The sequence below is a fragment of the Fringilla coelebs genome (assembly GCF_963513975.1).
Source record: "Fringilla coelebs genome assembly, chromosome: Z".
NCBI lineage: Eukaryota > Metazoa > Chordata > Aves > Passeriformes > Fringillidae > Fringilla > Fringilla coelebs.
Genome location: NC_140031.1, coordinates 47,903,066 through 47,923,638, shown reverse-complemented (window position 1 = coordinate 47,923,638; position 20,573 = coordinate 47,903,066). Strand labels below are relative to the sequence as shown.

The window sequence follows — 20,573 nt, the reverse complement described above, 5'->3', positions numbered from 1 at the left end:
GTCTTCCTAGAGACGTGCTTGATGCCCCAGGCCTGTCAGTGTTAAAGACACATTTGGACAAGGCCCTCAGTACTGTGCTTTAACTTTTGTTCATCCCTGAATTGATCAGGCAGTTGGACTAGATTATCATTGTATCTCCATTACAACTGAAATATTCTGTATGAGTCTAGTCTATTCCATCTAGACACTTGCCTTCCATCATTAAAGAGCTACCTGCATTATCTTCCCATATGCATACTTAGGCAAATGTGTCGTTTGCCCACTTCTTTATTTGTATGAAGTTAAACAGCTATTTTACTAAGAGCAATTCTATGCTTACATAAAATTGTCATTAAGTCTTGTGGGAAGACAAGTTATGTTTCTTTTACTGGGTTTGAGTCTGATCATTCAAGCTGCACAATAACTGTTTCATATGTTCTGCAAAATAACTGTTTCATATGTTTTCCCTAATTTTGCTGGGAGCTGAGGAAATAGCAACTATGGGCAACATCGGGCATGTAACAGGGGCATGCCCTGCAACAGAGAGTCTTTTGTTAAAAGGTGGTAGATAAGATACAAAAAAATTACCTGTATCTCACTAAAGTACACCCACCTACTATACTGCAGGCTTGCAGATTAATTCACTTGATACAAAGTCTTGTGCAAACACATGCATATACATATACTGAAAATTCTTTATGTGTCAAATAATGTATATTCCAGTTTATATTGGTATATATAAACTGGAAGTGTGCAGTGCTGCAGTGTTTATGATTGCTTGGACTAAATAACTGGTACTATTCTCCATAATATTGTCTGAAATAAAGGAAATGGAGAAAAGAAATTATTTGGGCATTTTTTGAGGCAGCAATGTATGCATGCACCAGTCTCCACCAGTACTATGCTGCCTTTATATTTAAATCTTTAATGATCAGCAGGTATTTGTCGCTGAATAGGCAATAATCAATGGAGACAACATGTCACAGTGAATGAGTAGAGAGTTTGGCTAAGAGTTTGTCTAGTCAGGAAAACTACTTTCATTTTACCCATATAGAAATGGTATTAGGTTGCTGAAGTTCTTCTTAAACTTGCGTGTTGCACAGGCTGCAGGAAAATGTTTACTTCTTTGGCTCCATTAAAAAGGAAGGGTGTTTTCCCAAAACTTCTCACAGTCACTTATTGTAGTTCCTATAGAAGCCTTGACGCATGGGAGTCCCTAATACCAAATTAGATGTCCTGGGTCTCTGATTTATGGCTCCTCTGGGCAATAATAGTGTTGGTGAGTTCTTTCATTAATGTTCATGCATCTAAACTAGAGGTAGCACTGGCAGAAGGTTTAATCCTCTTCAGCTGAGTCTATCTCATTGGTATGTCTTTGTGGATACTTCTGCAGCACTATCAGATCCTTAGATTCTGTTGGTGGTAGGTTTAATTCCTCCCTGCAGACTCAAGATAGGAGTAACCAAGCATGGCATGGTGTGCTCTGTGCGGTTTTGGCCTGTGAAGTGCTGAAATTTGTTGACTTGTAACTTTCTCAGCATGGTTAACATGCTTATGTGGCTAATCCCTTCAGCAAAAGGCGAGTCAAGATAACAATAAATATTCTTGCAGCGTAGAAGCTTTAGACCCCTCAGTCAGCTGAACATGTTTCTAGCACTGAGACCCAAATCTCATAATGAGACTTGGAAAGTGGATCTGTATAAGCCCTGAAAGCCATGGTTGCTTTTTCAGACCTGTTGAAGCTTTTTTGTTAATGACTGCTAAATAGTAGTAATAGGAGAAGTGAGGCCCATTGTCTATGGCAATCCAGTCAGGTGGGGAGTGAGAGACAAAACAGTACATAGGATGCCAGTCTCTTTGGTTTTTTATGTGTTGGGAGGCCTGGGCTACCTGAAGAAAAGAGAAGTCTTGAAGATCAACAAGCTTTTGTTGTGAGGGTCTGGAAAAGAAAGCATTATATTAGCAGCAAAGGTCAGGAGAACAGGGTTCTTTATTCAGTTAAAAATCAGTCTTTTTCATGGGGGAGAGAGCTAGTTAGAGAGGGTTGTTGATCCCAGTTTAAAGCAGCCATTAGGCTTAGTGCCTACCAAGGTGTTTTGATTTGAATTTCTTTGGCCTTTGCCCAGACATGCTTTGTTATCCTACAGGCCTTCAGACTTTGTTACATCAAACAGCTGAGAACGGTTAGCTGCCACCTCTTGCAGAGGACATCTTGATCCAGTCAGATCTGAGGGGAGCAGTTAGCTCTTGTCATGTTGCGGGGGATTTCGAATGGTACTGGAAGAGGGGACAATGGGCAAGAGAGAAACACTGTAAAATTTCTCCATTCTCATAGAGCTAGAAAGTGACTAATGATTGTTCCTAGAAGATTTAACAGAGAAATGAGTTTCAGTGTCAGTTCTACCCAATAGTCTGTGTTCTTAGACTGCATAATTTAGCCTCTAGAAGAATACTTTTGATCCTGAAGTTAGTTCTTGGGAAGGAGAAAATTCCACTTCTTCTTTATGAAGAAAACCATAAAAACCATCCAGCCTCTATAAGGACTGTCCTGAGAACGCTCTCTGGACAAATTCAGACGTGTCTTTCTCTATTTTTTTCTGACCAAGAAGCAGAGGCCAGAGTGCTATGGTATGTCTACCTAAGGATTTGAAGTTGTGTTGTGAATGCACAGTAGAGAGATTAGCCTGCTAAGTGAAAATATTAATAGTGTCTCTGACCAGTGACAAACAAATATGTGAGCTGAAAGTAACTCCTTTGATATATTTGTATGTTTGTGTGCATACACAGATATTCAAACATCACAAATAAAAGATGCTGGGTTGGCTGCTAGGAGATGATGACTGTCTGGCTTGGAGAGATGTGAATTATTTTTTGTAGTTATGTCCTTTGAAACAATTCAGCACAAATATATAAGCTGCTAGATGTGTGTGAATATACCATTGGCTTTTTCTGTGGTTAGTTCATATTATTTATATTTATTGCAACTAGCTCCATTTTAGGATAGCTAATACAGAAATAGCTTCAGAGTCCCCTCTGATCTAAGGTTGATGTCACTTTTGGTGTCGCCTTCCTTTGGATGTGTCATGACTCTTTGAAGAAGTGTCAGACAGACAAAAATAACTTTCAGAATTAGATTTTTAACCCTTATATTTCTTTTCCTGTTTCAAGCTCATTTTTGTGTTTTTTTTTAAATTAGAGCTGTTGCTCAGTTTCCAGCTATTTCTCACAGGGGAGTGCTTAGTGTAAAATAAAATTCCAAAGTGCCTCTCTGAGACAATCTTGACACTTTACTTAAAACTAATTTTGGGAGGTTTTTTTCTCTCTGAGTTGTGAAGGTGATTTAGATATTGATATAAAAGGAAAACTTTTGAATATATTTCTTAATGTTTTTGTTTTGTGGAAAAGAAAGATAAAAATAAAAACAAACTCACCCTTTAAATTCACTTAATTCCTCATTGTAATATGCTGTTAGATTTTGTGTAGGAGTTTTTATAAATTCAAGAGAAAAGTAAATCTGGTAAAGAAAAATTGGAAAAATAATAGTATTTAAAAGGTAAAACCAAATTAAGTCCTTCTAGCAGGGTATTTAAGCAATTGTTTGGGTAGATTTGTAACGCTAGCTAAATTGAATGTATTCCTTAGTGAACAATATGTCCAGATGATCTGCACGATTTCTACTGCCAAAATGAACTCTTTAATACGAAATATGCTTTGGAGTGTGGTAATGAGAACAATCCCAAGTTTTCACACATTTCTTGATAATCTCCACAGAACTGTAACATTCTCCGTATGTTTTCCTGGTTGGCAGGTGGAGTGGATACAACAGCAGGTGGTTAAAAGAAGGATAAAGAGGGATTATAAACCTGGTGGTACCCAATCCACTTATTTCAATGATCCCAAGTGGCCAAGCATGTGGTACATGGTAAGTACATGTAGGGTCATTGACTCAGTTTCATGCTAATGTTTAGCTGTCTGGTTCGATGTTATGAAAAGGGGAGGAAGAGTATGTTCAGAAAAGGCAGATTTGGGGATTTTTAAGTAGCTAATAACAGTCTGTTAACTCCTTAGAAGTATTACAAAGAATTTGTGGTGAGCCATGCAGTAGGAAGCATTTACTGATGCATTTATTAATGAATTATTCCTATTGCAAGATGTCTTACTTACTTGAGGATAAATAAGCGATGAGAATGTAAGGAACTTAGCCACAATGTGTGAGAACCCACTTGTATTTAATACCAATTTCACTGTCCCCCAAATAAATGTATTTTGTCCTGAAACAGAAGAAGAAAGCTAACAGCACTGACCATTCATTTCCTGTCTGACAGAAATTGTATTTAAAAAAAAAATAAAATTTTGTCCTAATAATCACAGTTAAAGCTTGGAGAGAAACTTTGTACTTATGATGTTTTAAAAAATAGTCTCATTTTTGCCACATGAAAATCTTAGGATTACAGAATGGTTTGGGATGAAAGAGACCTTTAAAGGCCTTCTAGTCCAACCCACCTTTCAATGAGCAGGAGCATCTTAAGCTAGATCAAGTTGCTCAGAGCCATATTTGACCTGATGTTGACTGTTTCCAGGGATAGGGCACCTACCGCATCTCTGGGTAACCCAGTCCAGCATCTTACAGCTCTTCTTGTAAACAATTTCTTCCTTATATATAACCTGAATCCCCCTTCTTTTGGTTTAAAGCCATTACCCCTTGTCCTATAGCGCGAGGTGCTGCTAAAGAGTTTGTCCTCATTTTTCTTAATGATCCTCCTAAAAATATTGAAAGGGGCACAAATAGTGTAAGGTCTCCCTGGAACCTTCTCCAGGATAAACAACCTCAATTCTCTCAGTCTTTTTTCGTAGGACAGGTGCTCTGATAATAGATAGTTACAGTTGCCTCTAATTTTATCAGGAAGATAGTAGTCTCTATTTAAAAAACAGTTTGTTGTCTAGCCACACTGCCTCCCTGCTGTGCCACAATTGCCAGTCTAACACTGAACAGACTTTAGAGCATCAAATGGACTTCACTGGATTTTTTGGTACAACTTTCATAATTCCTCATTTCTGTCCCAGTGGAAAAAATCCGCACTTTCAAACCCTCTGGGAAGGGACCATTCCTGACTGATTGCATTTACATCCACTGATTAACTCCATGTATTTGCAACATCATTAGTGACAGTGGTTTGATAACATTTTGTCAAAAGAGATCGGTAAAGTATTAGTGACCATGCTATCTCATCAGGGAGAATAGCTAAAAATATGTGAGTGGATTGACTTCAGGACTGACTTGAGACATAAAAAATAACCTCATATAACTGTGTTTATTATTGTTACCATAGCTGCTTTTGCTAATCTTTCTTAGCTTTATAAGATGAAAGGGAAAAAATGAGTTCAAGGTTGGTTAATGGTTTCAGTCTTTGCTATGCTGGAAGAGGTTTTTAGGTTACTGGCTACAGACGTGTTGTTGAAAAAGTAGTAAGAGTAACAAGAAATTACTCTTGAGTAATTTCTTGAGAAAGCAATAAGTAAACTATCATATAGAGGTTTGCAGTTTGATTAATAAGTAACTTTGTTGTGGGCTAAGATTGATACCTTTGCCCATTGAACTGGCACAATTTCTAACAAGGCCATAAGTGCAGTTCAGATTTGTTGACAGAAGTCCTGTTATTCAAAGACTTTGTCAAGAAATATCTGATTAATGTTTTTCTTCTCCAAGGTTTTTCTTCACAAGTATTGCTTCTTGTAATTTTAATTTTCTCAGCTAGAAATAATGCATTTATTTTTGTGTGATATCTGTGGCAAGAAGCTACAAGAGAGAATCAGGCATTCTTTCTCTTTTGAGCCATCACAACACTTTCCCTCCCTCAAAGCATGGAAAGTTGAACAAAACCTAACTTCTTTAGCATAACTTCTGAATCTTGAGGCATCTGTGCTTAAGAGTAAACTAGAATATTTTTACAGACTATTTAGCATATGAAACTTTACCAATCCAACTGTTACTCAGAAGTGCCCTACAGAAACAGGTCCAGTTTGCTCAGAACAAACTGATATCAAAGGAAAAAAATCCCTAGTTAACATCCTCTTCAAAATTTTTTCCATTCCCAGAGCTCAGCTACCTTTATACCATCATGTTAAAGCTAATAAATTTCTTCTCTTCCACTGGTGTTGGCAAAATAGCCTGTTAGCCAATAATTAGATGACCTGTATACAGTCAGTTTGGAGATTTTGGCTGAAAGAGGTTGAAGTTGACTGTTCTGTATTTTTTTAACTCAGAGCTAACAATAAACAGCATCTTCAGAATGACTGAGGTGACTTTGTGCCTAATCAATTTCACTGTAGCTGCCAGTTGTTTATATTATTTTCTTTATCTTATCTGTGTAGGAAACTATAGAAAGTAAATATATTAATATATAGTAAAAAAGAGAGGAAGTAAATATATTTTAAAAATAGAAATACGTGCAAAGTTGTGGTTAAATTAACTAACTTTGGTAGACTTCAGTCAGAGTAGTTGTTATTGACCATTTCTTTTTGTTCCCCACTTCAAGAAGAGCTTTGTAGTGGTAGGCTGAAAGAGGAATTACGCAGGCATAGAGGCACAGGTTTCTGCAGTTGTAATTTACCTCTGCTATGATGATGGGCTCCACTGGATGGGTTTTTTACATTTTTTAAAAATGAGAAAAACATTTTGGATAACCATAATGAAAACACTAATTTTTTTTTAAACTTCTGAAAACATACTTGAATAGTAGTTGGTAAACCTAAGAAAACATACAGTGCCTGGCTGTGCTGTTTCTCAAACAGGTTATGAGACCTAGTTCTGGGGGGTTTTGACAGAACTGGAGTGAAAGGAGAAGAAGGTGAACAAATGCGAGGTGTGTTAGGGCATTCAAGGTGGAAGAGGATTATAGTAGCAAGGCACAGTAAAACCACATGACTGAGCCATAGTGGAAATGAACATTTATCAATTACTTGGTGAATAATAATAAAGTAGTTTCTTGAACCAAACAGCTATTGTTGTACAATTATAGATGTACAGTGATATACTGGGGTTTTTAGAAAGCTGTTGAAGGTAAAAGATTTGCTGAGAAGCCTCATCAGTCAGTATTTATTGGTCATCAATCATCAGATTTATTGGCATATTTGCACTGCAAGATTTCTGATGTAAACAGGTGAAATGTAATTGATACTGCTATTGAGAGCAAGGTACACAAGCTGGTATGTACTGAATTACTTGCATGCAGGGCTTGCTGCCTTGAGCTCTTGATGCTGAAACCAAAACCTAGGGAAAATTGCATACTTTTCACTTTCAGTGAGGACTGTGAAGCATGCATTGCTTTGAGCTTCAGTGAAGTGTCTGGTGAAGCCAGTTACCTCATTTCTTCAGTAAATTCCTCCAGTGTGCTACATAGTGCTCTCCAGTTATAGTTGTGAGTTCCCAGGTAAACTGTTCATTCACAGGGAGGGACAGACCCTTCTGCTCTGACACAGTATAATTGACTCTGGATAGCAGCCAGAATGGGGTTAATAAGCCTTTATCAGCAGTGAGTAATGTGAGTTTCCAAAGGTCCTGTAGCCATGAAATAAGGTGGAGGTGACGAGTTAAAGACAGCTGAGTTGCCTCCCTTATGCCACTGATGATATCTGCAGGGAGTTGGCTTACCTTGTACCTCCTCCCAACTCAAGCAAGTGGCAGAGCAGAGAAAAAGATTTTACTTCCCTGGCCTTGCCAGTAATGAGGGCAGCTATGGTGGATGGGACTTGAAAGGAGACAGAGGAACAAAGGAAGGAGTGACAGAAGCCTGATGTGATGGGCTGGAAAGAGGTGAAGGGAGAAGGAGAGGCCAAAGTGGATCTGAGGGCTGGCCCAGGTACAGGGAGGCAGAACTCAAGGAATAATGAATACATGTCACTCTCCTTTATGACCTCCTAAAAGTTCGTTTGAGAGCTAAGGAAAAACCTCACTCTTTTTACTGCCCTCCCAAGAACTGTTTTCTCCTTTCATCTGTGCAGTGGAAGCCAAATGATTGTTCTTTCTGAGGTGGCATGGCATGCTGGAAAGTGCTTTGCATATTTTGTAACTTGGTTTGGTTGTTGCATGCACTTTCATATTTTTGGGTTTTATTGCATGAGAACATCAAGATTTTGGTGTTCTGTAAAGTTAAGAAGATGATGTGTGACTTGACTTCAGCAGAAGTGCTGCTAAAAAGAACCACTCTGCCTGCCACACATTACCTTTCAAATCTGCTTGTGGAAATACATATTTTGTTGTTGTGTGTGGACAAGGCAGAACAATAACATGAGGTCAAGTAATACACAATTTGACCTAAATTAATTTCCTTTTGGAAGACAACAGCGCACCTTAGGTTATCAAAAAGCCCATAGAAGTGGATTTATCCATGCTTGCTGAAAAGAGATTATTAATGCAGATAGTTTAGCAAGATTAGCAAATATTTTGAAGGCAGAACAGACTAGATAGTCTTCTTGGTCTGTTCTTTGGGTTATTCAGTTCTCCTAGATAAGCACACCTGGAAGTGCCAGAAAACACAAAATGGAAGCCAGCACTATCTGGGGGTTGTGCCAGAATTTTCCCTGAAGCAAGAAGAAGCAGTACCAAAATTATTTCCATGCTTGCTTTGGGAGAGCTTTTCCTGTGTGTCAGAGATTTGGTAATAAATCATATAGCCAAAGCACGCATTCTTCTGCCTACTTACTGCTGTGATTGTATCTTCAGAGGCAGAGCATCCAGTCTTATCTTTACAGAATTTATTTAACCTGATTTTTTTATGGGCAGCAACTGAGTTGCATTAAGAAACTGTAGGCACTTGTTTGTATAATGTTCTTTGTGAAATATCACTAGTGTATAATACTGTGTTTTCCTGCACTGCCTTTTTCTGAGTAGTTTTTGCAGTTAGTAAATAAATGATAATGCCTCAGAATCTTTGCTGAATTTCTAATGATATTTGATAAATATCTGATTTTAGTTTTCGTATCTCATACTGGTGCACATTCTACTATATTTCAGTTTTTATCTTGCATTGCACTTAAGCAGGAAAACCACTGATATAAAAAGAGGTACGCAATTACCTGGAAGTACATTTTTCTTCTTTACAAAGGAGAAGGAATCATTGCTTTCTAAGAGCAGTTTTCAGGAGCAGCTGCTTAGTTAACTATCCACTTTTCAGATTTTTAAAAATCAAAATCAATTAATGCCAAATAGCAAAACAATTTCTTATGCCACACAGTACTGAATACTCTATTAATTTACTGAAAAAAAGAGAGGTAATTTAATTAATTATTATGAGAAAAAATACTGATATGTTTCAAACTTTATATCTTGTTTTGCTGTTGTTTGCATACTAAAATTGCGGATACTTCTGGAAAGGCGTATCTACTTAACTAATATTTTATACATTATTTCACCTAAAGAACAAGCATAATGAATGTAAAAATTACCAAAAGTACATAACCACAGTGCAGAATTAATTCTGAGGCTTTCCTGTCTTGTGATCTGATTGATAAGAAATGAAATAGTGTGACATGGTAATTTTGCCCTTATCAGAAGCATACTCGTAAACCGATGAGACTTCTAGGAGTTTCTGAAGCAAAGACTCACTATATACTTCCCAGTCAGGAGGCAAAAATTAAGTATTATGCAAGTGTAAGGCAATTCCTAACTGTTCAGTACACAGGATCAAGGAAAGTCTGGGTAATGCTTTTAGTCACATGATTTAGGTACTATCGTGAGGGGCAGGCAGTTGAATTTAACAATCCTTGTGGGTTCCTTCCAACCTGAGATATTCCATGATTCTTTGAGGAGAGCTTGATCTGTGTCAAAGAAAAAACTGGAGAGAAGTATTTGGCTCTAGGATGTTATGTCTTGTGCTAGTTGTTAAAAATCAGTATGCCCATTTTAACTGATGACGGATTCCATATAGACCCCATGGAATGAGGTTATCAAAACTCCAGCTTTCCAGATTCCAGCATCTATGTTCAATTGTGTCTTCCTGTATATCATGTGAGCAAATGTTGTGACAAAATTACCAGTTTGCAGAGCACCTTAGTTCTTGCTGAGCCTTTTTCAACATTAATTCATGATCCTTTTTTGTCCATGTTTTAAAAAAACCCACAAAGCAAATGCAAACAGCTCTCCCTCAGCCTAACAACCAGAGGAAGCAAATGCACTGAGGACAGGCACTTCAATAAAGTGCATTCTGCACTACTTCATGAAATGTAGGTCACTCTTGGCATTACTTTTAGATACTTCTGATGTAGTGAAATCTCTGCTGTGCATTACATCTACTACTCAAGCGCTGTGGGTAGGATTTTCTTCCCAGCCAACAAGGAGCAGATAGCAGAGGAGACTACCAGTATAGCAAATTCTAATAGCACGACTTTGGAAAGAAGTCCAGCAGCTGTTTGCACATCTGCATGACTTCTAATAAGTTTTGATGAAAATTTACATGAATGAAGGCCACTCTGACGAAACAAGACCTCAAGTTTCCTTGAGGAGAAGGAGAGGCAGGTAGAGCTCTTTGAAAAATACTCCAATTCTAGTGTGTGGAGCAAAATAAGCAGGATCTGTGTTTGCTCTTCTGCTGAGATTATAAATTCTGCAGAACTGGCAGTTTCAAAATGAACTCATTTCAGGTAACAGCAGAAAAGTATGTGGTCAGGGAGAGGGAAGGTGCAGGAATGAAGAGCCTCAGATATTCCCAAGAGATTAAAGTGAGAATCGTTTAAGGTAATAATACTACTTTGGTTTTACCCTTTCAGTAGTGATAGAGTTCACTGAATCATGAGTAGCATGCCATCTAAGCATTTTTCCTGTCTTCATTGATTTTTATTTGAATTTCTAACAGAAAAAAGTAAGCTATTTTCAGTTTTCAAAACAGATTGAAATTATATTAAAGCCATGTAGTATAAGCACAGTGGCTTAATGAGCGTCCAATACATGATAGACTAAATATGAAGTGTTTAGCAGGGTTTTCCCTCTCCTGTGTCTTTTGGAAGAGACAGGTTATTAATTAACAGTAAACTACTGTTTGGGAGTAAAAAACTCCTGGTTTGGGTTTTATGAAAACCAGCTCCTAGTCACACAATTGTATTTGGAGCCAGAAATCCTATTTAGAAAAAAATAAGAGAAGTTAAACAAAGAAAAAGCATTTCTAAAGTTACAAAAAACTCTTCCATAGCCTGCTTGAAGTTTGAATCACTATTTCTCATTATAAGTCTCCTGGTCTGGCTGAAAATAAGCTGTTGAGGAAAGTTTGTTAAATGTAAGCTTTCACATGCCGTGTTTGGATGAGCTCTATATGAAACCAGCTGCTGAAGCACTAAAATCCAGATACCCTTTATTAACTAGGACCTCATCTACATATGAATTGAAATGCAGATTAAGAATTTAATATAGCCTACTTAGAAAGTGTTACAGTCCTTACATCTTGGTAAGGAGTCAGTCTGCTTACAGAAAACGTTATTCTGAAAAAAAAATCACAATTCTTGTACACCACTGAATTTGTGTTGAAGAATCAAGACTCTTTTCTGATGATGAAATTTCCCAAGACATGCTTGAAGCTCTGTATTCACATCCTACCACCTACAGTATCTTTGCCCCTAGCTCCGCAATCCTATCCCCATCCTTTGCATCATCTCTTGAATGACAGAGAAAAAACAAAATAACAAAAAAGCAAACAAAAAAACCCCAACCAACTAAAGAAAAAACACCAACAAAAACCTCAAAAGAAACTAAACGAGGATGGATCAAAATTTTCGCTAACACTGAGGAGTTGGATTGGTCCAGCTGTCTTGAGGATCTTGACCCTCAGTTTATGGTAGCTGTGTTGTTAGTTTTGGTTTAATTATTAGTTCTGTTTGCTACTCTTGTGTGGTTGTCCTTTTTAAAACATTTCCTCCTGCAATTTCCATCTGGTCCCACTCCAGATTGGTGATGGCATACTATATAAGAGGATAAAAATATTCTGAAATTGAAAACATTATTCTGCTTTGCGCCTGTCTTTTGAAAATGTTTGCCCAAACACACCATAACATTGACCCACTGTCATTGATACTGACCAGTGAGAGAAAACTAAGTTTTGAAAGGTTCCTGCCTTTTAAAGCCAGTCACACTGGGCATGAGATGTGGTCCGCTTTCACTGCCTGGCTGCTGCTGCTCCACCAGTATTCAAAAATTTCAAGTATTGAAGCAGCTTTGATCTTGTTTGGGACTTCAAACACAGTGATATCCGAAGACCACATTGTGCATTATGTAAACTATAACCACAGACACATTCTGGGTCTAATTCAGCATTTATTCTTCTGAATTAATCTACATGGGTGGCCAAATGCACTTTTTAAGCTTGGTTTGTTACTATACCAAGGCCTCACAGACAAGATTTGTCCCATGGTCTAATAGGAAAAATCAAATGATGCCTGAGCCATGCATCTCTTCTAATCTCCAGGCATGCAGAAGTTCTTTATACAAGTGTGAGCATGAAGGGAACAGAGGTTATGACCCATGTTGCCTCCAAGCAGGCACCAAGCAAAAGAGGTCTCCTGATGCAGTCATGTTCTATGGGGAAGGACAGGGACAATTTACATGTCAGTATATGCATTTAGATTTAAATAATAATAATAATAAAAAAAATCTAACTTATCAGTTATTCAAAGTTATTTTTCATGTAGGCATTTGTCGGTAGGGATACTACTAGGAAATGGATTCATACAGGAAAACTCAATTAGAAGGAATGCATCCAATGACAGTATGAGGCAGATTTTCCCCATTTATCCTTTTGGTGGCGAGGAGATTCTAATCATGCTGCATGCACTTGTTCATTTGATTCATGTGTTATGTTGAGAGAGGCAAGAAGAAAAGTACTTACTGTGTGTTGAAAAGTTCTCACTTAGAATACTGTATCCATGTTAAATCCTGGCATCCATAAGTCAAAGGATGAAAGGTTAAAATGGCTAAACAGGGGAAAAGTGGTTAAATGGAGGTAAAAGAACAGCTGTTTTGGCTGTTCATAAGAATAAAATATCTTTAACAATAAAGTGCTACCTGTAATGATATTGTTACTGAGAATATGTGCAACAAAGTATACAGGCACAGGATCAGATCCCATATAACTTAGTGGCAATAGACATCCACCTGAATGCATTGCAGATGAAGGACAGATTTAAACATATTCCTAAACTTAATGTATACTTCAAAGTTCTGTTAATTTTTCCCAGTGTCCCCCAAGCCAACATTAATTGGCTGCTAATTGGCCCACATTTTGTGTTTTAATAAGCCTGTCATTATATTAGTTGGTTTTGTAGATTGTTTGATGTTAAATCCTCCATCTCTAGAGAGGGGAATTGATGAGGATATCTGTAACAGGACTGAAATGATTCTTCAGTTGAATTAATAGAAAATAATAATATTTGTTATTATTTTTATTTTTATTTATTTTTATTGTTGTGTAATATTTATATTACACAACATCAAAGATATAAAATGAAAACTTTTCTTGTTTTTTTAAGAAATCTGTTTTCCTTGAAAACTCATACCAGTAGCAGAGCAACCACACAAACCCATATTTTTCTGTTTTAAAACAATCAGTATCTATGTAGTGATGCTTATCAACTAAAATTTTGCTCCAGAGGTAATTAAAAATATTTTTTCAAAATTTTATTCAGCTTCCTTTCAAAAATCTTGTCACCTGCTCTTAAATGTAGATACATTGCATTAACTTTGGCATAAAATAAACACCATTGCTTTACAACTAGTTTTCAGAAATAAGAGAGGCTGGGTGTGGGTGGGCCTCATTTCTGATTAAAATCAATTAAACAGCATAATTCTGATCCAGGTCAATAAGAACTTTCATGAGCTGATTCACAAACAGTGAAATTAATCATTGCAGTGCTGTAAGTCTGCTGGACTTCAGTAGGAACTTTCACAAACATAGAGTCACCAACAGTGCAGTTTATTGGAGCAACAAATTATAGATTCTTTAAGATTGCTGGTGATAAATTCACTAGACCTGCAAAATATAAGTGTACTTTATACATGTACTATGTATACAGTACTATGTATGAGTATTCCCGAGTATATTCCAATTCAGTTGGAGGTGCAAAACTCAGCCAAAGAGGTGCTCTTGTTTTTGGGAGATGAGCAAGCCAATTTACTTGTCTGCAAAGTTGGTTGTATTCTCATCCTCTGCCCTAGAGGATTTCAAATGCCAGTTTATACTTTTGGCAGTAGTGAAGGTGAGACTGTATATTCTGTAATTTACATCATAAATGGTGGTGATGAGCAGCCACTTTATATGTAAATGAGATGTCGATAGTAGCTCAGAGATTACAGACTATGGGTCTTGTGCAAAGGTGGAGCAGAACAGGTGATGATTTAGCATCAGTCCCTCTTCCACCTGGCTGATGGCAGCATTAGGGGTCATTCTCTACCCGATAACCCAACACTCCATCAGCAGGCCATCATCACCTTAGCTACACATCTCGGCTGTAGCCCTCATTCCTGCAAGATGTCTAAAGGGGGAAAAGTACAAATCAACTCATTTGGATGTCTCATGTCAATTCTGTGCTTAGATTCCCATAGCTACTCATCCGTGAACTGACAAGCGCATTTGAGTGGCCTGCTGCCTCTCCAGACACGGTGAATAGATTCCTGCTCACTGCAGAACAGTTTGACTAAATGACCTTTAAAATCATCTATTTGACTTTTGACATTCTTGTTTAGCATATCTAATTGAGATTTAGTCACAGTAATTAATGTTTCTCTGTGTATCAGTGTGGAGTTTTTCATGATACGCTTATATTTAAGCCCACACCCAACTAGATAAACTGAAGCTTCCTCTCAAATTATTTGAAGGTAGTTAAATAGCAGAAAAAAGTTTAGTTCTCCATTATCATATTTCTTACTGAGGCTTCAGTAGAGTTCCTGACATTCAGCTATGTTAGTCTCACAGAAATCAGAATCAGGATCTCATCTCCTTTGGTTAATTCTCCTTTGGTTATATTGAGCCTTTTCTTCATGATTAAAAATCTTACACATCTTAGTTGCATGTTTATCTTGCTCTGTACTTACCTTGTTAGGCCGTTCTTTACTAGATTAAATAAATATTCCCCCTTCAAATATATAATCATGTTGTTTGGGTGCTGCAGTCACATCATGCCTTTGCCCTCTCAGATAAAGAAGGTTCTTTAAGCTTGTTAAGAATCACTGCAAATTGTGTTTACAGCACTTATTTCAGACAAGAAGCATCAAGAAAACAAGCAACAACTCAGTGTTCATTCTCCAGTAACACTCTGTAAAACTTCAATACTGGGAACATACATGCATTGTTCCAAAAATAGCATCATTGCTGTCATTAAGAAGAATGTCTTGACCCACTTTTTGCTACCCCACTGCTTAACTATCAAAGAATAATATGTAGCTTCATAGAGCATCTTTTTGAAGTTGTAGGTGACTGTCTACCTTAGATCTTAAATCCTTTTAACTGTTACTGGTTTTCTGTAGACTTGCATTTTAAGCCTTGCACTCGTAATTCTATAAGCATAATTTTTTGCATGATTTTATATAAAACTATATTACAAACACTCTGCTTAAATAGGTTCACCTTCATTAGTGATCCAGATCACTGTCTCTGTTGCTCTCTCTACTTTCTGCCCCACTAACTTTTCTATCATCAGATTTGAGAGTGTGCTGTGTAAGAACACTGTTTCAACTTTCCTGAACTACAAGTAAACAGTGGAGCCTCTTAAGATTTGAGACTTAATAATTGCACATGCTAAGTAATGTTGCCTTGAACAAACTGTATGTTAAGGAGTCTTAATGGAATCAAATCAAAATCAAATCAAATCAAATCAAATCAAATCAAATCAAATCAAAAACTGATATTCCAAATCTTCTGCTGCTAGTTTCCTTATGAGTGGATATGTTAAGTGCTTACAGATTCATGGCACATCTCTAACAGACCCAAAGACCTCACTACAGTTTTTAAGGAAGCAAAAACATTTTTGTAGCATGGTTGTTTTCATGCTAGAACATGGACAAAATGTAGTTTACTGGAGGTACATTGTATTTCCCTGATAATCCCCCCTTTTACTTGGAAGAACCTTTCTAACTTTGTAACATATTTTTGCGCATTCACTTTAAAATCATATTTGCAGTTAAACAGCAGACTCTTTGTAGGAGAAACAAAGAGTGAAAAGATAATCCATTTACAGCTCAGATTTGAAAGCAGAGTAAGCTAAGAAAGGTAACTGACAGGAATCATAGGAGATAAAGATGGTAGGAGAGACAAGGGAGAATGCAGAAAGTGTTATAAAAAGTACAATGAATATTTAATAGCTGTAGCACCAGAAAAAGTTGTGGACACAGAGGAACTGTCAACAATCATAAAATTAAACTCATACCTTTAGTTTACTTTTGATTGTATATATTTTTTCCTTCTGATGATGCTCTGATCATAGCTTTCTTTAGTTATTTATTTGTTTTCTCTGCAGACTTCCTGGATTTGCAAAGATACCTGCAAATTCTGAAAGTTATCATGAATGGATATCATTTCAGTGCAAAGACTGCATTATGCACAGTACAGGCCAATAGTCATGAATACGATTTTCCTTTGTTTGTTGTTAGACAAATTACATTTGATATGCATAAAAGGTGCATACACTGAGGTTGTATATTTTCTCTGTCTAAAGGAATACATTCCTATAATATTAGTACAAAACTGTGTTCTCAGATTAGTTCCATATATTCAATTATTTTATTTGCAGCTGGGAGAAGTTCCTTCATAGCACTGCTGAGATCAGTGGAATCTATGTGTCTTTAATGCTGAAGTCAGGAAGTATTTAGGTTACAAGCATCTCCCCAAGACCCTTAAAGCTCAATAGACATCAGTCTGTGTCCAGTTCTCCATAAAAACAGTGTTTTCAGATTCTCTAGAATCTTTCCCAATATCTGTATTTTCTGAGATAACTAGAATCCTGACACTGTGCTGAGATTTCTGTAAGATCCTTTGCAATTTTGATATTTTTACATTCATTGTCTATTTTGCAGTCTTCCTTGCACAGCTGTGTTGTAAATCTCTGGACTAACCTTGCTCAACATTGCAAAATTTGATCATCTGAGTCAAATTTCCCAAGACAATAACGAGAATAATTGTGTGATTATTCTTTATCTTATGCAAAACTTTTTCGTGTTTCTGTTGATGTTCTTGAGTAATCTTTCCTTTTCCTTCCCAGACCTCCCTAGCTTCTCTGGGCTAGTTCTTCATTTAGACCTGATGATCTCAACCGCAAATTATAACCATCCACCCTCCCTAGTGGTTTGGCCTTATCTTCCCAGGTTTCACTTATACTACACAGTGGGCCTTACATTTATCAACCCTAGCACACTCAAATGGTGAAAAGCCTATTGATGCCTACAGGACTTACTTCCCTCTAGGCAAGCTAAAATAGCAGCCATTCATCTTTGTCGTCTTCTCTACTATTAATGAATTTTCACAGCATGCATTTCCAGTGTTAGATGAAACACTTTTATAAGGCTGTCTAAGGAGGGCATGAAGTGATGTCTGCACTTGTGTCTCAAGAGAATGTTTTCATGATCCTAAAGTTTGTACTCTGGCAAGTTATAATCTTTGATATACCTGAACATATAATGGACCAAGGCTACAATAACCTGACAGTGGTTCTTAGGGAAAAGTTTCCTAGGTATCAAGTAGCATAGATGTTTTTTCCTGTACTGAATGCACTGTGAAACAGTTTCAGCCTGAGAAACACCACATGCATTCTCCATTTTTAGTAGTGAAATATGGGGTTCTCTTCATATTCTGACCTAAAAGTGCCCTGTATTTCCTACTTGCTTTTGTTCCTTGAGAAAGAGTAGGACATGAATCTTTCCTTCAGCCTCCTGAACGTGTCCTGTCTCACACCCCTCCCTCTCACTGTCCTTCTGTCCTGCCTTCTCCTCCCACTAGGACATCCAGCCATTGAGACCAGATGCAGGATATTGCTTCATGGATCAGAGGGACCAGACCGCAACATAAAATACAGAAAAAAGGGCTGCAGCATTGTAAGAGTCCTTAAAAGTTGCATACAAGCATTCAGAGTCAACATCTCTTCATCTTTTTCCTTGCAAATCCTCTTATTCCTACAAGTTCATAACATTCTTAAAAAAAAAAGTTTCCTGGTCCACCCCATATCAGTTCCCTGCCCACCCCCAGCATCCCAAAATAGTATATTCTTCTTAAGCACCACTCTTCCTTTTTCACTGTAAAATAAAAAAAGAGGGGAAAGAGAAGGAAGTGGATCTGTGTAAGCCCCAGGCTCCTCCCACTCATCAATCAGTCTCTTGGAAGGTTAATGCTCAATTGAAGCCATCTGCTCAAGGCCTTCTTTTCATGCAGTTATTTCAATGCTTTAGCATATGTTTACTCAAGGTCTAAATAAAACCACCTTCCTCTTCCAAGCTGCTTAACAAATGAATGTAGAACTAATAGTCTTTTACTTGAAAACGTCTTAAAAAGTTAATTGTGAGGAGTCGGTCTTTCGTAGTGTGGCAAGAATCTTTAGAAACATTTTGAACATTGCTATTCTAAAGCAATCTTTGCCATCTGTCTCTTTAATTGTTTTCTTAGAAATAATGAAAATATCCAGTCTAGCTTTGAGAGATAGAGGGAGAAATTTCTTCTTACTAGAGAACTGCAATTGCATGAACTGATGCATAAATAAAAAAGCCTCTTTGGACTTCCTGTAAAACTGCCATATTTTTCTTTCTTTTTTATGATTTAGAAGTGGTCAAATAAAAAATGAGTTAAAGGCCATGTAAGATGGTAAAATGAAAAGCATTGTCTCTCTGAGGACTCATTTGTCCTTCGTGAACACTGAATCCCCAGGCTTTGTGGTGCACTGCTGAGGCTGTTCTTCCCACATACTCTCGCTTAATTAGTAAAAGAAGTTCCATACCTTTTTTGTACACAGGACTTTGGACAAGGAAAAATGCATTTTCTTGCTAAGTAGGCTATTTATATGGTATTGATGGTATCAATAGTAGCAGCAGCAGTAGCAGTAAGTCATTGTACAGTGATCTTGAGTGAATATGGCCACATATATATCTTCCATTGTATGTTTCTTTCCTTCTGGCATTTTTTGGCAATAAACACAGGAAATTGTTTATATTTTCTCTCTCTCTTCCCAAAATGTTCTGCATGCTGTTCTTATATTTCTCCCAGTGCTTCGCAGGGTGAGTCCATACACTGACACATACCTTTCAGCATATGACCTTTGACACATGAGCAGTGATGCAAGGATATACAAGGCACATCAGTCTGATATGCTGTTTATTATCATCACTATTGTTGTTGATGATGTTATCATTATATATTGTAGTGAACCTTTCACAGTGGTTTTAAAAAGTTTTTAAATGAAACTTTTCATATTTGCCTATTAGTGGAGGTGGCATAAGGCATTTTTAGGTGCTTTTCTTTCTCAGCCTTGAAGGAATCTCTCCTGTTGCTACCACACGGGAAAGAAATGGGACTAGAGGCAGATGTCCCATTGGAGACGCAGGTTATGGCTCATGTTGGAGGAGGTGATGTTAGAAGCAGTTGCAGCTGGGAGAGATACTTTGTGGTGTGAAGTCCTAGAAGCAGGGGAACTCTAAAAAGAGTGCACTGTCATCAGGCTGTGTGAAATGGATGTAAAGGGCTTCCCTAAGTTAGTTCCTCTTTAAGCCAGCACACAGTTTGCAGAAAAAAAACATGAATATTGATTTTAAAAGGTGCCAGTGATGAAAAAGTGATGGACTTGACTTGTACACAAATTTAACATGTTATGAATTATTGCTCTTGTTAAGAATAGCAGTTTGATCAGCGCCAAAAAAAAACCCACATTTAAACATATATTTTTCACTTTGAAAACCCATATATGTAGGTTTGTAAGTTACTTTTCTCTCTGTAGTCATCAGATATTCTTATGAAGTAAGAAGCCCTTTTGTATGATTTTCTGTTCTTCTTCATTGCTTAAAGAGGCAAAAAAAAAGTGCATGTCTGTGATTGTTTTATTGGCCTCTAAGTGTATTCTTTGTTAATGCATCATTGAAGCTTAAGAATCATTCATCTTTAAAGTAAATTAACTAAACCCTCTGAAGCTGCATAAGCAATAAATTGGAATTAAATATTTAATATCATGCAGTCTTGAAATATTTCTCTTGGTACAGGTACAGATTTTAAAAAAGTAGCAATTCAGCAAAGTATGACTCCAGAAGTCAGATGATACTTCATGCAAAAAAATCTTGTATTTGAGATTAATCAGGCTCTATGTTGTCTGCCTGCTCCTGCTAGATCTTAAACATACAGTGTGCAGCAACAATCAGAAATTATTTAAAGATGTAACTCAGAAGGAAATACTTTTTGTATACAATTATCAAGTGCTGTTTGTCATGCACTAAGTATCAGATTATGCCTGAGAAAAATAAAAAAGATCTGCAAGTATTCTTCCTTCTAAAAATTCTTCATTGATCATCTTTTTTTTTGTGATAAAATAACTTTTAAAAGGGAGAAATACTTTTAAAAATAAACATTATTTTAATAGTCTGTTTAGAAAAT

General features: G+C 37.0%; 1 protein-coding gene across 1 annotated transcript in view; it reads left to right on the top strand.

Moving 5' to 3' along the window:
• Positions 1 to 20,573, top strand: part of PCSK5 (proprotein convertase subtilisin/kexin type 5) — a 171,280-nt gene that overhangs the window by 43,529 nt on the left and 107,178 nt on the right. The window contains exon 3 of the mRNA XM_084225783.1: positions 3,788 to 3,901. Coding sequence (XP_084081909.1) covers positions 3,788 to 3,901 — 114 coding nt within the window. The remainder of the gene's footprint in view (positions 1 to 3,787; positions 3,902 to 20,573) is intronic.